The sequence below is a fragment of the Heliangelus exortis genome, chromosome 21 (assembly GCF_036169615.1).
Source record: "Heliangelus exortis chromosome 21, bHelExo1.hap1, whole genome shotgun sequence".
Classification (NCBI taxonomy): domain Eukaryota; kingdom Metazoa; phylum Chordata; class Aves; order Apodiformes; family Trochilidae; genus Heliangelus; species Heliangelus exortis.
This window is the reverse complement of record NC_092442.1, coordinates 5,892,933-5,913,363: the sequence shown is the minus strand read 5'-3', so window position 1 is coordinate 5,913,363 and position 20,431 is coordinate 5,892,933. Positions and strand designations below refer to the sequence as shown.

The 20,431-nt window shown below is 42.0% G+C and overlaps 1 protein-coding gene and 1 long non-coding RNA gene across 6 annotated transcripts in view; one reads left to right on the top strand and one right to left on the bottom strand.

The window, feature by feature from the left end:
• MYO1C (myosin IC) overlaps window positions 1–20,431 on the top strand; it is a 58,118-nt gene that overhangs the window by 7,448 nt on the left and 30,239 nt on the right. The window contains exon 1 of one of the 5 annotated variants that reach the window (XM_071765430.1): window positions 16,879–18,653. The exons of 2 other annotated variants lie outside the window; for them this stretch is intronic. In XM_071765430.1, coding sequence (XP_071621531.1) covers window positions 18,636–18,653 — 18 coding nt within the window. In that variant the 5' untranslated portion in view covers window positions 16,879–18,635. Of the gene's footprint in view, window positions 1–16,878; window positions 18,654–19,846; window positions 19,955–20,287; window positions 20,308–20,431 lie in introns of those variants that run through there. 2 more of the 5 variants (XM_071765429.1, XM_071765428.1) reach the window with 2 other exon arrangements.
• On the bottom strand, window positions 17,307–19,771 carry LOC139806178 (uncharacterized). The gene is made up of 2 exons (XR_011730168.1): window positions 19,521–19,771; window positions 17,307–19,154 (listed from the first exon to the last, which is right to left on the bottom strand). It is a non-coding gene; the product is annotated as an uncharacterized lncRNA (long non-coding RNA).

Sequence of the window (20,431 nt, the reverse complement as noted above, 5' to 3'; positions counted from 1 at the left end):
AACGTAACTAAATCACTTGTCATTTCATATAAGCTAAAGAGCTGCATACAAAGGCGTATTTGTGTGTTGATAAAATGTTGCTGTTGGGAAAACTTTTGTATTGTAGGTGGGGATTGCTTCATTGGTGGCAGGACTGCAGAGTACTGGCATAAAGGGATCGCAATTGTACCACGTTTTTGTCTTCCATCAGGGGTTTTACTGTGTCTACTGCTTTATAACCAATTTGTGAATGATGTGGTTGGCTTGGATAGGGAGTGTTATCCCTGACTTCCACAGGAATCATAGATCTAACCTGTCATCTTTTCTAGTGGATGAGGTTTGCATGGGTTGTTTTTCTGTGAGATTGTAACAGTTGTTTTTCTGCCTGGAGGGAGCCACTTTTACTGTGCCTCTGTCTGGATTAAATGATCTCTCTGATGGAAAATATCCTGCAATGTGTTTTGTGCCCTCCTCTGCATACTTTGCTTGATGCATTAGTGGGGTAGGTGCCTAGCTCTTCCCAGAAAGCATTAATAAAGCAGTAGGAAAGCAGTGTAAGCAAACGTGAAAGGCTCACAGAGTGTTACAACAGAAGGGTCGGAGTAGACAAATTTCAAGTAATTTGTTGCAACTGAGTCATGTTCTGTGGGGGTGGAAGGTCTGATGTTCCTTAAATCCCTGCACTGCATTATTTAAATACTCTTGGATACAATAAGGAACAGCAGGGCCAGGACCTTTTCTGTTAATTATATATATTCAGTGCAGCCTGTCCTATATTAAATTACTGTACTGGAAGGCAATAAAGGTTAACATTTAGAACTCCTGTGGCATTTGTGCCTGCATGGATAACACTCCCTGGCAGCTTTTTTCTTTAGGAAAGCACTTGGTCACATGTGAATGACCAGCTAGCTGTTCTTCACTGGGACACTTGCAGCCCTTTAACCACTACAGTGACCTTGGTACATATTGGCCACCACCCTTCCTGTAATTCAGTTTGGATGATAATAAATGGACAAATTTTTAGCATTTGGCAGTACCTTTAGAGTGCTACAGTGTTTGCCTTCTAGGCAGTAATGTCCTGGAGCAGGAAGATATAGCAGCCTGCTGTTACTGGAAGGTTTAGTTACCAGCTGGCCAGTGTAATTGTTGGTGGCACAGAATATTATGTCAAAAGGTGTTTTTATTTTTGCCAGGAAACAGTCTATAAATGACAAAAAAAGTGTCCCCTCTGTCCCAAACATATATGTGGGTTTTTTGGTTTTTCCTTTCCCTGTAAAAGAGCTTTCTAAAAAATTCTGGTAGGCAAAAAGATACATGTGGACAAAAGCACAGTTATGATGGCATTCAGCCTGCTATTTGGATGCAGATTGGACCTTATAAGCTATAGCTGCTTTAAAAACTGCCCCTTTGAATTATAATTTCAGTAACTTCTTTTGGAGGCACATTTCTGGTAAAAGTTTACCATGGATGTTTGTGTTTCCTTGTAATATTCTTCTATCTGACCAGAGATTTCACCCTTACAAAAGGTAATACAGAGATGTGGTCCTAATCTTTGAGACAGGGTGTACTGGGAGCTGCAGAACAGCCTTTGTGGTGGTTTTAATGCTACAGAGAAACCTTTGAGTGTTAGCAGCTGAGGTTGCATTTCATTAATTAGAGTGATCTGTGGTGCCTTATGCCAGCTGACAATCACCAGGTGTATTTGGCCATTTTACTAATGAAGAGAAGGATTATTGAAGGAGCTGTAATTCAACTGGAGACCAGTCTTTGTCAGAGGATTTGGGTGATCTTAAAATTGCATTTTTTCTTCATTATCATATCCTCAATATTTTATGGTTGTCTGTACATCTGTCTTCATTACCACCTGCTGCCTGGTCTAGATGGGATATTCCTGTCCAAGAAAAAGCAATCTCTATTTCAGAGTTATAATGACAAGCTGAGAACAGAAAAGAGGGTGAACTCAGCTCTCTCACTGTGCTCATTGTTCATGGCTGAAGGGTCCAGCTAAGTCAATGTCCAGTTGTACAATAAGGAGATAGTGATCTGTTTAGCTTTTTAGAAAATTAAATTCCACTGAAACAGTATAACTGTAACCACAGAAGTAGGAGGAAAACTATTTTCCATTCTGAAGTACGGCTTTGTATAGTGTTGCGAGTTGTGTTTTTTAAGCTTGCTAACAGTAACTAATAGCTTCTACATTATACAGTCCACACTGAGTCATTGTTTACTCAGGGAAATTACTTTCAACAGCCAGACTTGTTTGTTAGCTTTAATAACTAAAATATGCAGTTCCACACATTACAAGGCAGCATGCTATAATCAACTTATTTTTTTAAAACAAAACACCAAAAAAACACCCTTGATACATGTTTGCAACACCACACAATGTTGCATTGTAAGTGGTATTTCTGCAGTTCAGGTTCTGGTCTTCAGCAAAGGCTGTTGTGATGCAATTTTGAGAAGAGGGAAGATGATTGCACAAAATCACTTGTGTTGTTTTCTCAGGGTTTTAGTGAACCTCCAAGTTGGGCACCAGAAAGCCTCATTCTCTGTCCACAGTTGTTGTTTTAAATAACAGGTTGCCTTTTACTCTTAGGATTTTTGTACAGAATTCTGCACAGAGTTGCTTGTTCTGCATATTGGGAGGGAAATCCCCACCTTTGAACCAGGAAGCCAGGAATTCTTTCTTTGTCAGAACTGGAACTTAGACAGCAAAACAGGTGTTTGTTTTGCCTTATTTATGTGAGCACCGAAGTTCATTTTTGGGCAATTTTTTTTTTTTTTTTTTTTTTGGACTGTTTATCTGCTGGTTTTTGTTAGCACATTGTTTTTTCACAGATGTTACAGTGGCTTTCCTCTCCACCCATTACATGTAGTAAGATTATAATAACAACCAGGGTTTGTATACTGACTGGATTGGTTTTTGATGTACTGATCAAACACCAAGTCCCCACAATTCAATATAATATGGTCTCCATCCACTTGTTTATGTGGGAATGAAGTGAGGCAGCTATGTGTGCCTGACTTGCATGTGAAGGGACAGTGTGGGAAGAGTCTTTGGACTGTTAAAATGTAACTTTTGAAGGTATTTCAGATCTTACAGCTGTATTTCTGCATTTTGTGGTCAGTTTTCTTCGTTTTCCCTCAGAGCTACTAAATCCCACGTAATTAAAAAAATATCACAACTTGGAAGAGAAGGTTCAGAGCAATGTGATTCCTGGAAAAGCTCAGTAATGTATAATGAAGAACTTATTTTGTATCTGTTCCACCTTTCCAAAAACAGCAACCAAAAAAAAAAATACCTATGACATTTCTTGAGTAAACCAAACACTACATTTTGAAAAGTATATTTAAAATATCTATTTTCTAGATGCAAGCACAATATCTTTTCTTTTTGCCTGTTATAATAAAAGAATACACAGCCTTATGGTTATGGGCCATTTGTATATTTGGGTAAAGCTTCCAGACACTATTTGTCTCAAGTGTAAACCAATCTGATTTGAGGTAATTGTGTTTTCATATAAGGAATAACTATAAAGGAAAGGTGAGCAAAAGCAAATAGAGTTAAAGATGAGATTACTGTAGACAGTGACCACCTGGAAACCTTCCTCTTCTGTGTCAGTGAGAGCTGCTGGAGCAGGGGGTGTCTGGTGCTGAGAGCCTGGCAGGTGGAGAGGGTTAGGAGTGAGGACTTCCGTGTTGTGCTGGCAGCTTGATCATGAGGGTACCATGTGGAGAGGAAATGTTGCAAGAGATGTGAATTCCTGTACGCAAAAAAACTTGCAGAGTGAAAAGGAGTGTTTGATCTTTCTCTCCTTAAACTGAACCTGATCCGTAGTCAAGAGCCTGTTTCTGCTCTGAGGATTCCATGTCTAGGTGGGGTCATAGAAGAGCTTGTTTCAACTTTAAGCCTTGAATATATTTACCTGGCAACTGCTGTTGTCCAAACCACTTTCTCAGCTTGCAATGGGAGGAAAATTCCTCAAAGTGGCTCTGTGTAGGATGAGAATGTGAACTATGTCCAGGCTGAAGTCCATGGAACTCAAAAGCACACTCATGTAACTGTGAGATTTTTTTCTAGAGGCTTCAGTTAGGTTGGCTGTTTGTCACTGAGCAGCATTTTTTCTGAAATATTGATTGTCTACCCCCAAAAACAGGTAGCATCTAGGAAAGGGTCACATTGCCCCCTGAGTGGAAATAGGGAGTGGAAGGAACTCACTGTTGCTGCAAGTTGAGTCCATGTGCCTGGAAAGAAATATTTTCTGAGCATTGTACACGCAATTATTTTCTGATTAAAAATTTTGTAGTTACAAATCTTTTTATTTTGGGTAGGCTGGAAAGGTAAATTCTGTTACAAGTTTCTAAAAATAGCTGTCAGCTTGAAACCTGGCTTTCTGTTTTGGGCCGTGAATTTCTCTGGTTAATCTCTCTAGCATTGCACTGAACTCTCAAAAGGGCTTTTCAGGCCATACTTTCACTGGCCCCAAACCAAAGCATCTTAATTGCAAACCACTTATCTGAACTGATGGTTAGTCAACACAAATGTGACACAGAGCTTGTTAGAGTAGAAAAATCAATCAGTGTTTAGTGTGGGCTGGGTTCAGATTCACAGATTGATATGTAAGGGGAGGGCTCATTTGGGTCAGTAAGTGGCCCAGTGATGAGTGTGTCAAGTGGGGTTCCCCCCTCCCACCCTTCTCTGTGCTTGCAAGCAGAGTCAGGCATCACCAGCTCACATTTCTGAGACACCTGCCAAAAAGTTTCAGTTGTTCACAATCATGTTGAACAGCAGAGTAGTACAAGGCACATGTTTCTGCTGGCAAATGTAGGGTGACATACATACCCACACGTGTCAAGTTAGGTAATTTTTATTGTTGATTTCCTGATCGTGGGACTCTACAGCTGATAGTCCTGTAGCCTCTAGGATCATTCCTGGGCTTGTTCTGGAGGCTGCTGCTGGTAATAATGTGTGTGCATTGGTTATCAAGGTTTTAAACATTTAGAAGCATGTATATGTGCAAAGGGCAGGACATGAAGCAAGCAGCCAGAGCATCTTACAACTTCATCCACGTCACTGTCAATTAAGTGCTCTTTCTTTACTTCTCTGACAGGAGGATGTGTTCCCCTAGTATCTAAGATAAGCTTATACCAATATGAAGTTTTATTTAAACTGGTTTTGCTGTAGTTCTCTACTCCTTGCATTGTGCCTACGCTAGCATCCAGTTGACCAGTGAATCATTTGAAACAGTTTGGGGAACAGTAATGAAGGGGGAAAAAAAAAACCCAACAAAACTTTTCTGTTTGTTTAGTTCCCTGAACTGACTCATCACAGAGCTGAACAGATATTGGTCCAAGCACAGAGAGGGGACAGGGCTAGGACAAGCACAGCTGGGAACAAAAGGTGGGCTGCATCCCAGTGATGTCAGCTCTTTAGGTCAGCTTAGTGCAGCCTGTGACTGCACTCTGCTGCTTTGGAGGACACTTTCTGTGCTTTTTTCACCTTGGAGAAGTGTCTGTAATGCAATACTGTGGGAATGATGGCTTATGAAGCTGCTCTCTTCTTACACAACTGGTTTTTGATCCTTGAAGTCAGTGGCAGTGAGAAGTCTGTGTTTACGAGAAGGTTCTGCAGTGGCACTGGGGGACTTCTGTGCCCTGGTGTGTGGGCTGACTGGCACTAAAACCTCCCAGCCTGTGGATGTGGAGCTAGGCCAGCTGTTTGGAACATAAATGGTAATTAGTTGTCTTCTAAATGTTAGCTTTATTAAGACTGACAAATAGAATATGCTGTCTCCACTCCACTTCTAGGAGCGGGCATTCCCAAGCACTAGTACTTGTTATGGCTCCTAAGCTGTACAGTGACCACCTGCCCATGGAGTGCCTGCATTGCAGTGCCCATTAACATGGTATCAGGTCAGGAATAGAGAGGCACTGATAAATCCTGGTACAGACACACAGGGTGAACATGCTTAGACACTGAGTCAAGAGAAGCTGGTGTGTGTTCTGCTTCTTGCCTGAGCAGCATGCAGAGCGGCTGGGGTTCAAAGCAGGGAGCACAGCCCAGGTTAGAGGGGTCCAGTTGGGCACTGATGTCTGGTGTGTTCAGCTCCCTCTGGAGCAGCTACACCTCTGATGCTTCCCAGAGCTGTTGCCATTTGTGGAAGGAGGTGGGGAAACCCAGTACAATGGTGGCCTGGAGGGAGGTCACGCTGCCTGGCTGAGGACCCAGGGATGCCCATTTTTGCACTGCTCTTCAACAGGTGTAAAGTTTCAAAGGACTTCGGGGCCCTGTGGGGCTCTTAGCACAGTGTGTGTGGGGTGAGTGGGACAAGGTTACGGTGTTGTGGTGTCTGGGCATGACGTTGTGATCAACACAGGCAGAAAGGGTGAAGGAGAAGGAATTTGTTTTGCTGCCAAAACCTTTCGTGCAAGAGGTTGGATCTGGATGTGTGCCCTTCCTGGGCATACATGCAGGTTCCTGCAATTTGTAGCTGTTATTGCTGTCACCACCAGTAGTGGCACCCAAGTAAATAAAATGTAGGAATGCTATCCTGCAATAGAGACTTCAAGAGGCTATTTCTAGATGGAATTGAAGCTCCATGTGATTTAGTGGACTGTAGCCTCATTGTGCGGGTAGAAGGCAACCAAAAGTGGTTTGAACTGAAATTCTTTGGAGTATTGTTGCTAACACAGTAGTGGGCAGTGGGATTAAACTATTTTGGAGCTTTACTCCTTTTTTAAATACTGTACATAAACTCTTGTTTAAGAGGCTTCATAACAAGCTACAGAAGCTTGGCAATTGCTAGTAGAAGCCCATATTTTTAGATGCTCTACTGGTACTTATTTTTTTTCCCTAGAAAAGAGAGATTCTGGCAGAATACAAATAAAGAAACAACTTTAAGTGTGTATATCAAACACAAAGGTTATCACCACCCAGCAGGTAAACTGGAGCAACAGAGGTGTCATGGATTAGCACTTGGATTAGTGAATTTTGGAACAGTGGGGTTTAGCTTTGCAGGGAAGGGTAGAACTTTAATTAGGAGGAAATGCTTCACTGTGAGGGTGGTAAGATTCTAGAACAGGTTGCTGAGAGAGGCTGTGAAGGCCTCATCCCTCTAAGTGTTTAAGGTTGGATGGGGCTTTGAGCAACTTGGTCTAGTGGGAGGTGTCCCTGCCCATGGAGGGGGGTTGGAACAAGATGATCTTTAAGGTTCCTTCCTACTCAAACCACTCTGATACCTGCTACTCCTGTGACCCATCAGCTGTTCCAGTAATTCTCCAGAACGTGGAATTCATCAGATCACCAGACAAGTGTGTGTTGCCTTTGTGCTGCCTATCACAGGCACCAGGAATCCAGAGAATGAGAAGGACTCAATAATTCCAGTTCTGTTCACTGGCCCTTCCCCTTCTTTGGGGGCTAGAGGAAGCAGGAGAGGAGGTCAGGTTTGAAATACAAAGTCAAAGAAGAGGAATTTGTGAATATATTGCAGATAATGCCCATCACTCACTGTACTTTGCCACTCCCCTCCCATTGTGGAAAGTATGATTAAAGTCAGCCACTCCACCCTGACTGTCTGAACCATACATACATGCACAAATGCAAGATTCTCTTCATTCCAGGCTGCTGACTTCTAGAAGGACTTGCTCTGACAAGCTGGAAGAGAGAGCTGGCAGCTTCATCTGCAACTCAAAGACTTTATCTCCTTTAGACAGTCTTCCTAACGTTTCCCACAAATACGGTTGTGCTGGTAGGAGCTGTTATATACACAGGACGCCATCAGGCACTTATGAATAAAGGCTCACATTGTGTAACTCTCCTTAGAACAGGCCAGGGAAACTTCATAGAGCAGCTGGCATCAGGCCCACACAGCAGAGCTTGCTCTCCTTGTGCTTCAGCTTCATTATTTGGGGAGTGGTGGGGAGAGTCAGCCTTTTGATTCTCTTGTCCCTGTACCAAGACCTAGTGTTCTTTCCTGAAGGAAACTTCTACTGTCCACCCTTCACCTCCCACCTTGAGTATTTGCATCAGCTGATGGAGCATTCATCTCCAGCTTCCACAGAATATTCCTGCTTTTTATCACCTTGGCCTCTTTCCCCTCTGAGTTGAACTCCCACCTTTATTTCTTTCCCACTTCACCGTGGCAAGCCCAAGTTGTTTGACTTCTAGGATTGTTCTGGCTCCACCAGCAAGTTGTGCTTCCCTGATCTTGCCTCCTAGAATTATTGCTTCACTGCTGCTTCTGCTCAGTGAGGGGTGCCAGCTGTGTCCACCTGTCAGGGCTTTTTTACATGTGCTTTTAAGTTGTCTGCTTATGCTGCATATGCAGTCTTTCACTTAGAATAATTATACTCCCTGACCTGTCTCAATTAATTGATGAACTCATCCTTCAATAAATGCTTTCCCAAAGTGAAACCTGTTAGAGAGATGTAATAATGATTCTAGAGAGTGTCTTTACCAGTAACTGCGAGATGGCCAAGCTCTTCTTTGAATGTGGTTTTTGTTTCAAAATGAGTATTAGAGCAAGTTCTGATTTTTACATTCATATAATATTTAACACATGAAATTGAAATAAATTTAAGCTCGATGTAGTCAGACAGGAACCCTGATATAAAAAAGTATCTTAAATGATACTGGAGTAGTCATCATGGTTGTGACACGATTTCTGCTTAAAAGGGTATCTTTGATGTCATCATCATATTGCCTCAGAAGCATCTTGCTGGGGTTGTTTTAGGTCATGGAGGGTGTGAACATGAATATATTTTCTAAAACCCATAAGAGCTACCAGTATTGAATGTCTGCTCAGTACATCACCGATGTCACAACTGACTGTTAGTAGACAAACCCTTTTTTATGTGTGATTTTTGAGGGAGGGCTGTTTTCACAGGGATTGTGCTCAAGACCTAGGACCATATAGCTAATCCAGTTGAGCAGCAGAGGGGTCCCACTAGTCTCAGCTTCAAATCTTCTCACCTGACCACAGGACTGTGCAAAAAGATTGGTGAAACAAAAGCTCTCATTTCCCCTTATCTAGATTAATACGTGCAAAGAGCATGCAGCTCTGAGGCAGCGATGTAAAAGAATTAGAATCAGTGTCTCAGTGAGGATTTTGAACAAGAAGCCAGCATGAAGAAGTACCCAGAGCATTTAACCTCTGTGTTTTATTCACCCTGGAGCAAGTGTAATTTAAAGTGACACTTGTATAATTGATGAAGTATCTTTTTACCATTTGTTTAATTACCAGTTTCGATGTCTAGAAAGCAGCGGATCAATAATTTACTGTGATGAACTTCCCTGTGTCCCTGTTTTTGTCTAGATCAGCCATTCAAACAATAGTTCCTGAAATAAACAATGATGCTTTGATGATTTTCTTTTTCTTTAGGTGATTTAAACGAGCTTAGCCATTTTTCCTGCCACAGTGTACTCCAACACAACTGAAGCTGATGGCAGAGTTCCCACTGGCCTCAGTGAAGCAGAGTTAATCTATGGCTTGCCATGCACACTGCATCAGCTCTCATCCTTTTCCAGTCTCCTCTCATCATTGTAGGGTCGTTATGGTGGGTTCATGTTGTTGCTACAATAGCAAATGATGCTGCTCTGGCAATATCTGAGAGCTGTTAGAACTGAAAATTTAATAAAAATTTAATCAAATTTAAATTTAATCAAAATTTATATGCAGGCTAGTGTCTGCATTTTGTATTTTTTGTATTATAGTCTGTGATAAGATGTACTGATTTTCTATGGGACATGCCTACTCTTCAGACTTGTGGACTCCTCTTTCAGGCTAGAGCTCAGATTCCCTCTCACTTTACTCAAGAGGCTGTAGAGAATCTGCCTGTTGAATCAGAGAAAATAAAAGTGTTTACATCCAGTGGGATGAGACTTCTGACAGTTCCTGTCATCTTTCTGGCTGCTATGGACAGTAGGATTTGCTCAAACAACATCAGAACAAAAGATACCTGATTTCCATGGGATCTCCTAATCTGTGCACTCCCCACCTACACACTGGTAGCCTCGAGGCAGGACACCTTTCACTTTTTTGAGGATGTGCTCATTATCTCTGTCAGCACAAGTGGATGCTTCCCTTTTCCTGTCTCTTATTCTCAGGGGTGCCAGTCCTCATCTCTCGATGAACAGAATGCTGTGGAACAGTTGGTGTTCCTGTTTATGTCCCAACTTTCACAACCAGCTCATTAGCCTCAAGTAACAGGAGCTGTGGAAATTCCTTGAGTATTTTTTGAGTTGGAGATCACAGCCTAGAAGAAGTTTACATAGTAGGTGTAAGGGGTCAATAGAAGATTGCTGGGCCTGCCTGTGACTACCTGTTTTGTCTGTCTCAGCAGGATTTATGCAGTTTTTCAACCACCTAATGTAGAGCTACAAGTAAATCAGAGAAAGGAAGGATTTGGACTTGGCCACAGCTGGGGAATCAGTGTTTCCATTCATTGCAGAGTCACATGTTTATCCAGATGTGGAATATGCATTCCTGAGAACCACAAAGGAATGGGCTCCTTGATTATTCTTTAGTATGTGTTTTGTCTTTGTTTTTCATTAAACCTCTGTCTCTGATAATGTAGAATATCTTGAAAATGCTGTGAGCAGGATAGTGTGGCTCTCCTGAGGGATTTGAAATTGTGTGTTAGACATGAGATATTCCTTACACTTCAACGGTTGCTTACTAAATTGCAAGCCAATGATTCTGATTTTTTAAAAAACATGGTTTCTTCTTCTTTCACTTAAAAAATCTCGATTTATTGTAGTTTTGCTTCAATAGGAGTATCCATTTTTAAAGGGTTTTAAAATGTTAGAAAACAATATTCTGGTTCATCTGATGAGTGCAAGCAGATGCTGGGAGATCTGGGATGTCCTTCTAAATCGATGCTTCTGTTTTCAAGACATCCTGCAATACTTTTGCCAACATGATTGCAAGTTATCATTCCACGTTAACCAAGGATATCTATTTTAGGATAAAAATTTTTGCAATTCACAAAAAACATTAAAGAGTTTGTGCACTGTGGAATCTTTGGGGGTACTGTTGGAGTGGTCAGAAGGAGATTACCTCAGACAATACCCTTCAGCTGGTGGCTTTTACCCTCCTTTTCAGAAGCAAGGGAATAGGCAGGGTAAAGGGAAGCAGTTCAGACATACACCAGCTGCAATATCATCTGCCCACGTGCTCCTCTTGGTTGCCAGGCCTCAAGTCTGACACACTGCCAGAGAGCCAGTCTGCACTGTGTGTCTGCTTTCCCCTGCTTTTGGAAACAGATTAGGCCATTTCTTTTAGCATAATCTGGAATTTCTACAGATTATTGGATATTCTTATTTCGGGGTCATGATCTGGTTTTACTCCAGACTGTTGTTAAAACTCTTTCTTTAAACTTTTCATAGGGGACTTGTGCCATCACAATAAATATAAAATGTTCTTTGTTCCCTTACAAAGAAGGGTTTGAAAGAAGTTTGGTACCATCTGTCTTCCTAATAGTTTTATTAGAATTTATTTATAACTTTTCACTGTCCCAGAAGAACTGCCTGCCTTAGGCCAACAAAGTCAGTTTGGGACAGAGAATTAAAAAAAAAAAACAAAACCAGTGGTGGAAGTACAATTTGTGCCTGTAAACTCTACACTTATAAATCATTAAATTAAAACCTACTCCACTTGTTTGAATGTCTAAAGCATTGAATGTGCCCTTTTTCTGGGCTCACAGAGCTTGGCTCCACTTGGTTGTTTGTAATTTGCTTATAGTATTGCTAAGTTTGCATTAAAAAAGAGTCACACCCAGAAGGAAAATAGGAACTCCTTTCTCTCAGGTATCACCTGTTTCTGGCATCAGAGTGAAATGTTGCAAGAATACTTGCAGGTTGGTGTGTTTTGTTTAGGTTTTTTTTTCCTTATTGAACCTGTAGATATTACATGGAACAAACCTGACAGTTGCCATTGTACCAATATATTTGGGGTACAAATTATACTGATGTATTCATCTTTATGTTTTCCTTATTAGGGGTTTTGTTATTACACTAACAGGAGTGGGGACTGGGAGTAGTTTTGGGGGCATCACTCATGTACAAGCTATTTTATAAAAACCCCAGAATTTCAAGAAATATATTCCATATATCATCTCTCTTTTTTCAGGAAAGTTTTAGCCATTTGGCCTGTATTTTCCTGACCTTGGAAGCTTGAGTATACTAATAGAACCCAGATATTACCTGTGCTTTAATCACTCTTGAAGAAAAGTACATGGTTTAGGGGGTTAGACAGCAAATGAAGAGTTCAACAGTAGTGTTATTCAGGCTTTATGAAAAGGAAAAGCTTCCTAGTACCTGAAAGAAACAATTTCATTTGGCTATTTTGGAGAGATGTATTTCCTTTTAAACTGTTTTTCACAGTACCATCTTTTTGAATTGCTTTATACTTGTTATGGAGCAGTGATTATATGAGAAAAGAGGCAAAAAGGTGTTCTCGAAGACTCAACCACATATGTTTACTGGTTCTGAAAAAATCCTGCTTGTTGCCTGCACTTGTTTCTCCCTATGCAGGCAAGAATGTTAAATATTTAATTGGAAAATAATTAAAGGTCAGTTTAAAAATCTTCAGAAATCAAGATGTTCCTAAAGATAAGACAAATATAAAACATTCCCTTGCCAGCAGAATTGCTGTATGCCCTGGAAAGCTTAACACACTCAGAGTGTACGTTCTTTTCTGACCAGGTAGTACAGGAGCAAGGGCAAGAGATGAGCAACTGGTGCAGATGGTACCTGAGAGCCTGGTTACATTGGAGCAATCCTCTGGAACACTACAGGGAATTATTAATCTCATCAGGGTGTTCTCATTGGGAGTGTGGAGCTCCTGATGCTGTGATGTACAAGAGTGCTTCTGCTGTCAGAACTCTGCCTTACTGTCTCATCAATGAGTCTTTCATAAGGGTACCCAAGCTTGGCTTTTTTTAAAAGGCTCTCAGCTTAACTTTGCTGTGGCAGACTATTTCAGCTCAATGTCTTACCTTGGCTGGGATTTGCTCTCAAGTTCCTCTAGAAGCTATGAAACTCTGCAGGGGCTGCATTTGTAGATAGAAGAGAGATGTGATGTAGCAGGGCTAGAGATACAGAATTATTTGTACGTTTTGTTACAGAGATCTCTTGGAGTCAGAAAAAAGTCTGGGTGATAAACCTGTCTAGAAATGTCTATTGTACTCATTTCCATGGCTGCTATGGGCTGGGTCAGGCTGTGTTTGCTCAGCAAGCTTTCTCTGCACTGGGAAATCAGAGCTTCTGGCCTTATTCAAAGAGAAAGCAGAGATGGAGAGATACCCCTCACTGGGGATCACAGGAAAATGTTCCAGTTATATCACTTTATCCAAATGAGATCTTCGTGAGCGTTGTTGTAGAAACTCCCTTTCATTTGTATAAGGAGAAGGAAAATCTGTTGTTAACTGGGCTTGCAGGTTTTGTGTCTGCTGAAGTGATGGTGAAAAGCGTGCACTGGAGCTGTGGTTATGGCTCCAGACAAGTCAGGCTGACAATTTTGCTGAGTTTGTTGTAGTTGGGTGCAACTGTTGCTGAAACTGTAAGACATTCATGCAATTACATGAGAGCATTTAGGATATCAAGTTAAATGGATTCTTCCACAGGTGCCCAACATCTTTACAGTTTAAAACAAAATGAGCTGTCCAGTTCACAAAGCACAGGAGCAAACCATGGATCTATTGCCTGGGGAGGGCAGGCTGGGGATCTGTGAGCCTCCTTTTGGCCTTAGCACTGGCCACATCATGCTTTGGGATGTGGCTGTGTCTTCTTCTGCCCTTTCCAGATCAGGGGTCTGCTCAGCCCTCCTTTGCAGGTGCTTTTTTGCAGGTTGAAAAGTCTGTTCTGTCTTTTTCCTCCCATCAAGAAAAGCAAGGGCATAATAGAAGATGGACACAGTGGCTCTAATTTGTACATCTAATTTTCTATTTTGGGCTGTGGGAGAGGCCCCTCTCTGCTCAGGAGAGAAGAGTCACAGGTTAAGTGCTGCCCATCTCATCTTGGGTTGCTGCATGCTGCCTTGCCTGAGAGTACTGGTGTGTGAAGAGCACTGCTCTGCCAGTTTTATCCCTCTTCAGTACTTTTGTATGTTCTTCTTTTCCAGACTGCAAACAGTTTAGTGCTGATCTGGCCTTATATAGAAATTTCCTATTATTAGAAACGTTTCCTTGGGATCTTTGCTTGGGGAGTAGCAGAGGGAAATCCTGTTTCCTTCATCTAACATGCAGGCGAAGCACCAGTGTTCACTCTTTCCTTATCTAGTGTCAATAGAACAAGAAGTTTTTGTTATTATATGCTTTCCAGTCTTAATCCCCTTCTAACACTAAGCCTCTTTTCAGAAATGCAGAAAAAGAAACTTGAAGGAATAGGAACTGTCAACCATCAATGCGAGCTGTAAAGCCTTGTCTGTAGCCTGTAAGTTCTGCCTGCTCTTTCTCAGCCATGTTCTTCTCTCTCAGAATTAGTTGTCCAAGTACTTTGAAAAACAAATTCTCTTTTTCATGTTGGTTTGCTTTAAAAATAGTGCAATAGGATATTTCACCTGGATCTGCCAGCCTAATGGAAACCTAATCAATGTGTTTAAAAAAAGAGGAATAATTGTATATTGAGGAGGGAGAGTTTTCTTGGTTTGCACGCAACAAGAACATCTTTTTAAAGGAGTGATTGGTCACTGAAAGCACAGAGATATGCACAGGCTTTGAACACTTAATTTTTCCTGTGAAAACATTTTTTCCCCTTAAAAGGAAGATGTAGGTCCTGCCACTGGGAGTGACTGTTTAGAAAGTCAGTTGGGAGGAATGTACATGAGCTGAACTGAGTCAGGCTGTTTGTATTAACAGCTCTGTCAAGACGGCTCCTCTTGTTCCTGCTGCAGACCCTGCAGGGGAGCTGCTTGAAATGATTCTATCAAAGCAAGGGCAAAGCAATCAAACTGAATTCACTGTTGTTTTTAAACTAAGATAGTTGAACAGTTACTGTTGGATTCAGAACGGGCAGGGTGTGTTTGTAAAATCAGCTGTAGAGGCAACTGTCTTCTGGTCCTGTAGAACACAGCCCTAAGCCAGAGCAGCCACATGCATGAGACAAACTGGCATCATGTTAAGGGCATCTGGTAATTATAAAGTGGGACTTTGTTCTGATGGTCACTGTCAAAGCCAGTCATCCATTTCTGTTTGGCTGGCTCAGCAGAGAACAACAACAAGGAAAATTTATCTTAATTTGTTAGATTAACCCAGTTTCTGGTTTTGCTGGCGTCATCGACCCAAAATTATTGTGTGTGTGCGGGAGCCATAACTAAAAATGAGTGCTGCCTATGTGCTTCTTGATCTGGTGTTTCTCAAATGCATTTGTCATCAGAGGTGTGAAAATAGTGGATAGCAGAGGTGTGAATCTCCATCTTCAGTTTTTGAAATACTAATTTTTTCTTCTAATATTGTTGTTTATTTGTGAAAGATCAAGCTTGGGAAGAAAAGAAGTTTAATGTTCTCACTGTTGAAGCTTTCTTGAAACAAACAAAACCAGTACTGACAGTTCTAGGCATTACAAAGCATAAATTAGAGTCCAAAATAATAATTTAAATATTCTTTGTCTTCTGGTTTTTGAACCCTTTGGCCACACCTAACATATTTTTAAGCTTTTGTCTATAACCGTGCAAATGCATTCACACAGAATCAAGAACTTGTGGTGTCATGAAGTTTGCAGTAAAATTAAGAACTTTTGCCATCTTGAGACACCTTTTGAGTCAGTATAATGGGCTTTTTATTTAACCTTTATAGGTCTGCACTTTCAAAACTGAGGAGGAATGTTGTGTCTCCAGGGACCAATGTCTTATGTCCAAGCTTCTGTCCTAACTACTTGTTCAAGGAACAGCTAGCCAGTCTGAATGGGGAAAGAGGACATACATTAGTATAAACAAAAAAAGAGTGTAAAAAACCAGACAATTCTTATGAGGGCTCATAATATGGGGATGAGGTTCTGCTTCATTGTTAAGCTTGTTAGAGTATTTAGTAGTGATTCTTTGGCAGGGCACTGATTTATCCATTTATCATTCAGTCAAAAGTTCATCCTTTGCAGGAACAGGGCTTTTTTCCTAACCAGTGGGACAAATGTCCTTCAGAACCTTCAGTTTCTGCTGTAGGGTGTCTTAGGAATGTAAGGCATTTTAATCAGTTTTAGGTCAGTATAGTCTGGACAGCAGGACACGTGTGACAGGTTAAAGAAATGTCTATTTTTTGTTTAAGATGTTCCTCTGACCTGCAAGAGGAAGGGCTCTCAAATTCCTGGCCTGTTTAGGGTGGTTTGTTTCCCATGGTATCTTTGCCAAGTGCTTTCTAATTATGGAATATGCGTTCAGCAGGGCTGAAGTAATGAATCTTATAAAAATCCAGAAAAAAAGAGATACAATGATAGATTAACTTGACACCTTTTTGCCTTTGGAATAATGTAGGTGTGATCTACATTGATTTTAAATAGCATAAACCCAAGCCAACGTCTCTGACCTCCAGATTTAGATTGTGCAGTGGAACTGGCACAGCAGAGGGGAAGACTGGTTTGCTGGTGCCAGTTTTGTGGGGCCAACCTCTGTTTTTTTTTTCCCAGTAGAGCCACTGCTTGGGGGCGTAGCTCGGAGCAGTCACGCACTGCTCAGTGAGCCCGTCGGAGCAGGGCTGACAGGAAAGGTTTCCAGTCCCCTTGCTTTGAATGTGGAATTGTATGCAGGGAATCAGCTGCTTATCAGCAACGAGCAGAGCAATCCCAGTGCTCTAATCCGGGGTTTGTATGAGTCACTTCTAACTGGTGAGGCCTGGAAAACTTGATTCATACCTCTGCCTGTGGTTGCCTGTAGTAGGGGTACAGACCTAGCCAGCAATCCTCAGCAGAAATCACAGATGAGGGTTGGGTTCTGTGGCCTCAAAGAAGAGCCTGGTTTTATCACCTTAGTAATTTGGAATCAAGAACTTTTAGATCAAAATTAGATCAAAATTCGGTTGGGTATCTCTGCTTTTCAACTCTTTTTTCCCCTCCCACTTCAGGCTAACCCACTCCCACACAGTTTTTCTTGCCAACAAGAGCTGGGCAGTAGTTTGACTACAGAAAAAAAAACCAACAAACAAACCACGTTTTGAGTAAAGATTTTTTCCAGTGAATAAATAAATGAGTTCTGCATTAAAAAGCCAAGGGCCATTTGTAAAAAATGTATTTCTAAACATAGGGCTTTTGTATATTCTCCTCTTAGGGAAGTGTTGGGAGGTATAAACTAGGGGAAAGGTGAAGTTGTTGCTGTGAAGATAACTCAGGGCTAATACATAACTTAAAATTGTAACATGAGTTTTATTGACTCTGTTGTTTGACTACAACTAGACTGATCTGAGAAATTATGATGGAGAGCTGACATTGTCCTCCTGAAGAATCAGAGCTGCCAGGCTACAGCTCTAATTATACTTTGAAAACTCCTGGCTCAGGGCTTGCTGTTGTGTTTCGATAGTGGCTGATGTGACTCCATTTGGGAGATGTAGCTTAGATTACCTTTGATCTTACCTGTGCTCCTGCATAGAGCTGGGTTTTGAAGTACTGTCTGGTTTTTTCAATGCTCTGGAAAAGACCAGTGCTAAACTCACCCCTGAAATGTATCCTGAGGCTGCCTCTATTAATAATTCACCTAACTCCTCAGCTGATTGACGATAAGAAGTGAATAAAAATTGTTCCAAATAGTTGTGCAAGAACTGAGAGGTACTTTTGAGTCATTTTTCAAAATGAAATTTAATGAAGGCAGAAGAGCTGGTGGCACCACCACCACCCACTTCAGAAGCATTACCCAAGCTTCATCACAAATCCCTGTAACGTGCTACTTCTGCTTGCAAGGGTTGGGCACTAAGGGCTCAACTGTGTCCTGCTAGGAAGGTTCTTGCTTTGTAGAGCAGGTTTTTTTGTGATAAGGACCTCGGGGACCTCTGTATGAAGAGGGTGTTTTGAGGGTGGGCGCCTCAAAATGTCTCTGGAATAAAATAGTGCTGAACCAATACAGTCCTTGCGAGGGCAGACAGGGCAAACCGGACCCTTTGTGATCCTTCGATTTGCTGACAGAGTGATTCCCGGTGTAATCGTCAGCCCAGGAAGTTTTGCTGTGGTTGGGGTGAGCTGGGAGTGGGTTCGGGGAGTCCTTTCGATGCTGCTGCTGCTGTTTCCATGCAAAAAAAAAAAACTTGCCAAAACGGAGCACATCGCTTCCTGTCCCGTTTGCTGTGGTTTTGCATGCTGGGCTCTGCACCAGGTTTTCCAGAATCTGTGATTACTTTTCTTTCCGTTTTCCCCTGTCATTGGGCTGCGGGAACTCCGCAGACAGGCTGCAGGCAAACGACAGCTGATTCCTTTGCTCTTGGGCTGCTTCTCATCTGTGCAGAGCGGTGTCTCCTTCTGGAAGGGGAGTTCCTCTCCTTGGAAAACGCCCTCTCGGGGATGCTCCAGTAAGAGCTGGTGGGAGGGAAGGAGTTCTGACTGCACCGAAATGTCATGAAAAAAAAAAAAAAAAAAAAAAAAGGCAGTTGACAGAAGGGAGAACTTATCCTCAGATTCCTGCTTTTTGGAGCAGCGTAAACTTAAGTCTCTGCAAGCTCTGCGGGAGCTCTGCCAGGAGGCAGAAATGAAGTTCAGAGGCGCGGTAAGATTTCTTCAATTGTTTTGGTGGTTTTACAGCTTTCAGAGGGGTATCTCGTATGAGAAGAAGGGAGACAGATTTTCAAGGCTTCAGACAAGAAGTGAAATGCTTAATCCTGCTTTGTGAAAGACCCCTGGGAAGTTATTTGAAAGGGGTTGAAATAGAATTAAACCCAGGAGACACGTGTTTTGAGGAGGAAGCCAAGGTGGGAGTGAAAAAGTGTGAGGAGAGGGGGAGAAAGTTGTGCTCTTATTTAGGGGAGATGAAAGGGTGGAGCTTTTTCTTGGGTGGAAGGGGCATGAGGATGTGAACATAGCACACTGGTGCTGGGCTCTGCTTGGGTCCTTCCCGGGGACTTGAGCTTCTTTCTCCAGGACAACCACCCCAGGGGACAGCAGGAAATACCTTCTTAAGGAGTCGCTGCCACTCAGTTCCTCCAGGGTGTATTTACTTGAGCAAAATTTTATCCGTGCTTTAGCTGTGTACTGCAATGTGGGACAGACACTAGGAGGGGAAAAAAATAGGTACAATAGTGTCATAGAGAAGGCAGATTGTGATCTCTGTTTTTCTGTGTTATAGGAAGAGGAACATTCTGTTAAGTTAAATGTTGCCAAAGAGGTGCAAAGATTATTTTCACACAAAGTGTAATCGGCCATGGAATTCACTGACACTGGAAAATGTTGAGGTTGAGAATGAGGAAACATTATGAAAACATGTACATGGGCTTTTGACTGGGTAGGAATGTTCAAGGCATTAATTGATAAACTTAAAAAGTTTGAGAAGAGAAGGACTGAAAACGTTATGTCTGTAGATTTAAGCAATTCTCTGACTGTTAAAGAGGAGTTATCATGGGGCTGCAGTATCTCATACCTGCTCAATCTGGAGTTCCTTGCATGTTTTCCCAAATAGTCAAGTGTTGTCCACAATCTGAAAAAAGGGTCTTAGTGATGAAGGAAAGTACAGAGCTTCTGGAGGACCTGCTTCCTCTCTTCCTGCAGGAGCAGGTGGTGTTGATAGTGCTCAAGAGGCTTCTGATTGGATTTCAGTTGTCATGGAGGATGGTGGAACCAGCAAATCCCAGTACAGCAAAGGAATCAAGAAAGGGTTTTAGATGTACTATGTGAGTGTGATGTTGTCTTGGGTGGTGCTTGGTACTCTCTAAGAGAACATGTGGGTGTGGAAGTGCCCTTCACATGCCCTAGGAATGCACTGGAGTGCTTGTGCTGTTTGGAAAGTTTTACTATCTTTGACAGACATAATGATCTGAAATGGTTGTGTGGGGTGTGTGGAATCCAGTAGGGAAGGTAGGAACATTTGGTGAGGGGAAGGGCAGAGTGCTGCAAGGGTCACAGTGTGAGATGTAGTAAGAGCACTGAAAGGATGTGTGCATTCAGAGGGGAATATACCAGCAGGTATGGGAGAGCAGTGAACAGGGCTGCAGGGTTAGCACCCCATTCCTGCAAGCTGGAGGGCAGCAAGTGCATGCTGTGATTCCTACCAGTGTTTGAGTTCCTGCTCCCCTCTCACTTGCTCGTTGTGATCTGGCAGTCAATGGAATAACTTGGAAGGGCAGTGACCTGACTTTTTGCTTTTTATGCCATCTGGTTGTCTGCTGAAGCTACCATGGAATGCACAGGCCTCTGACCTGAGGTCACAGGTAGGATTGCTCTGCATACTGTGATCAGCAACATCTTTTAGGTATCAATTGCCTGTGTCTTCTGTTCAGAAGCAAAAATGTCAGCTCTCTAAATATAGAAATTCAGTGTATTTACTTTTCCAGC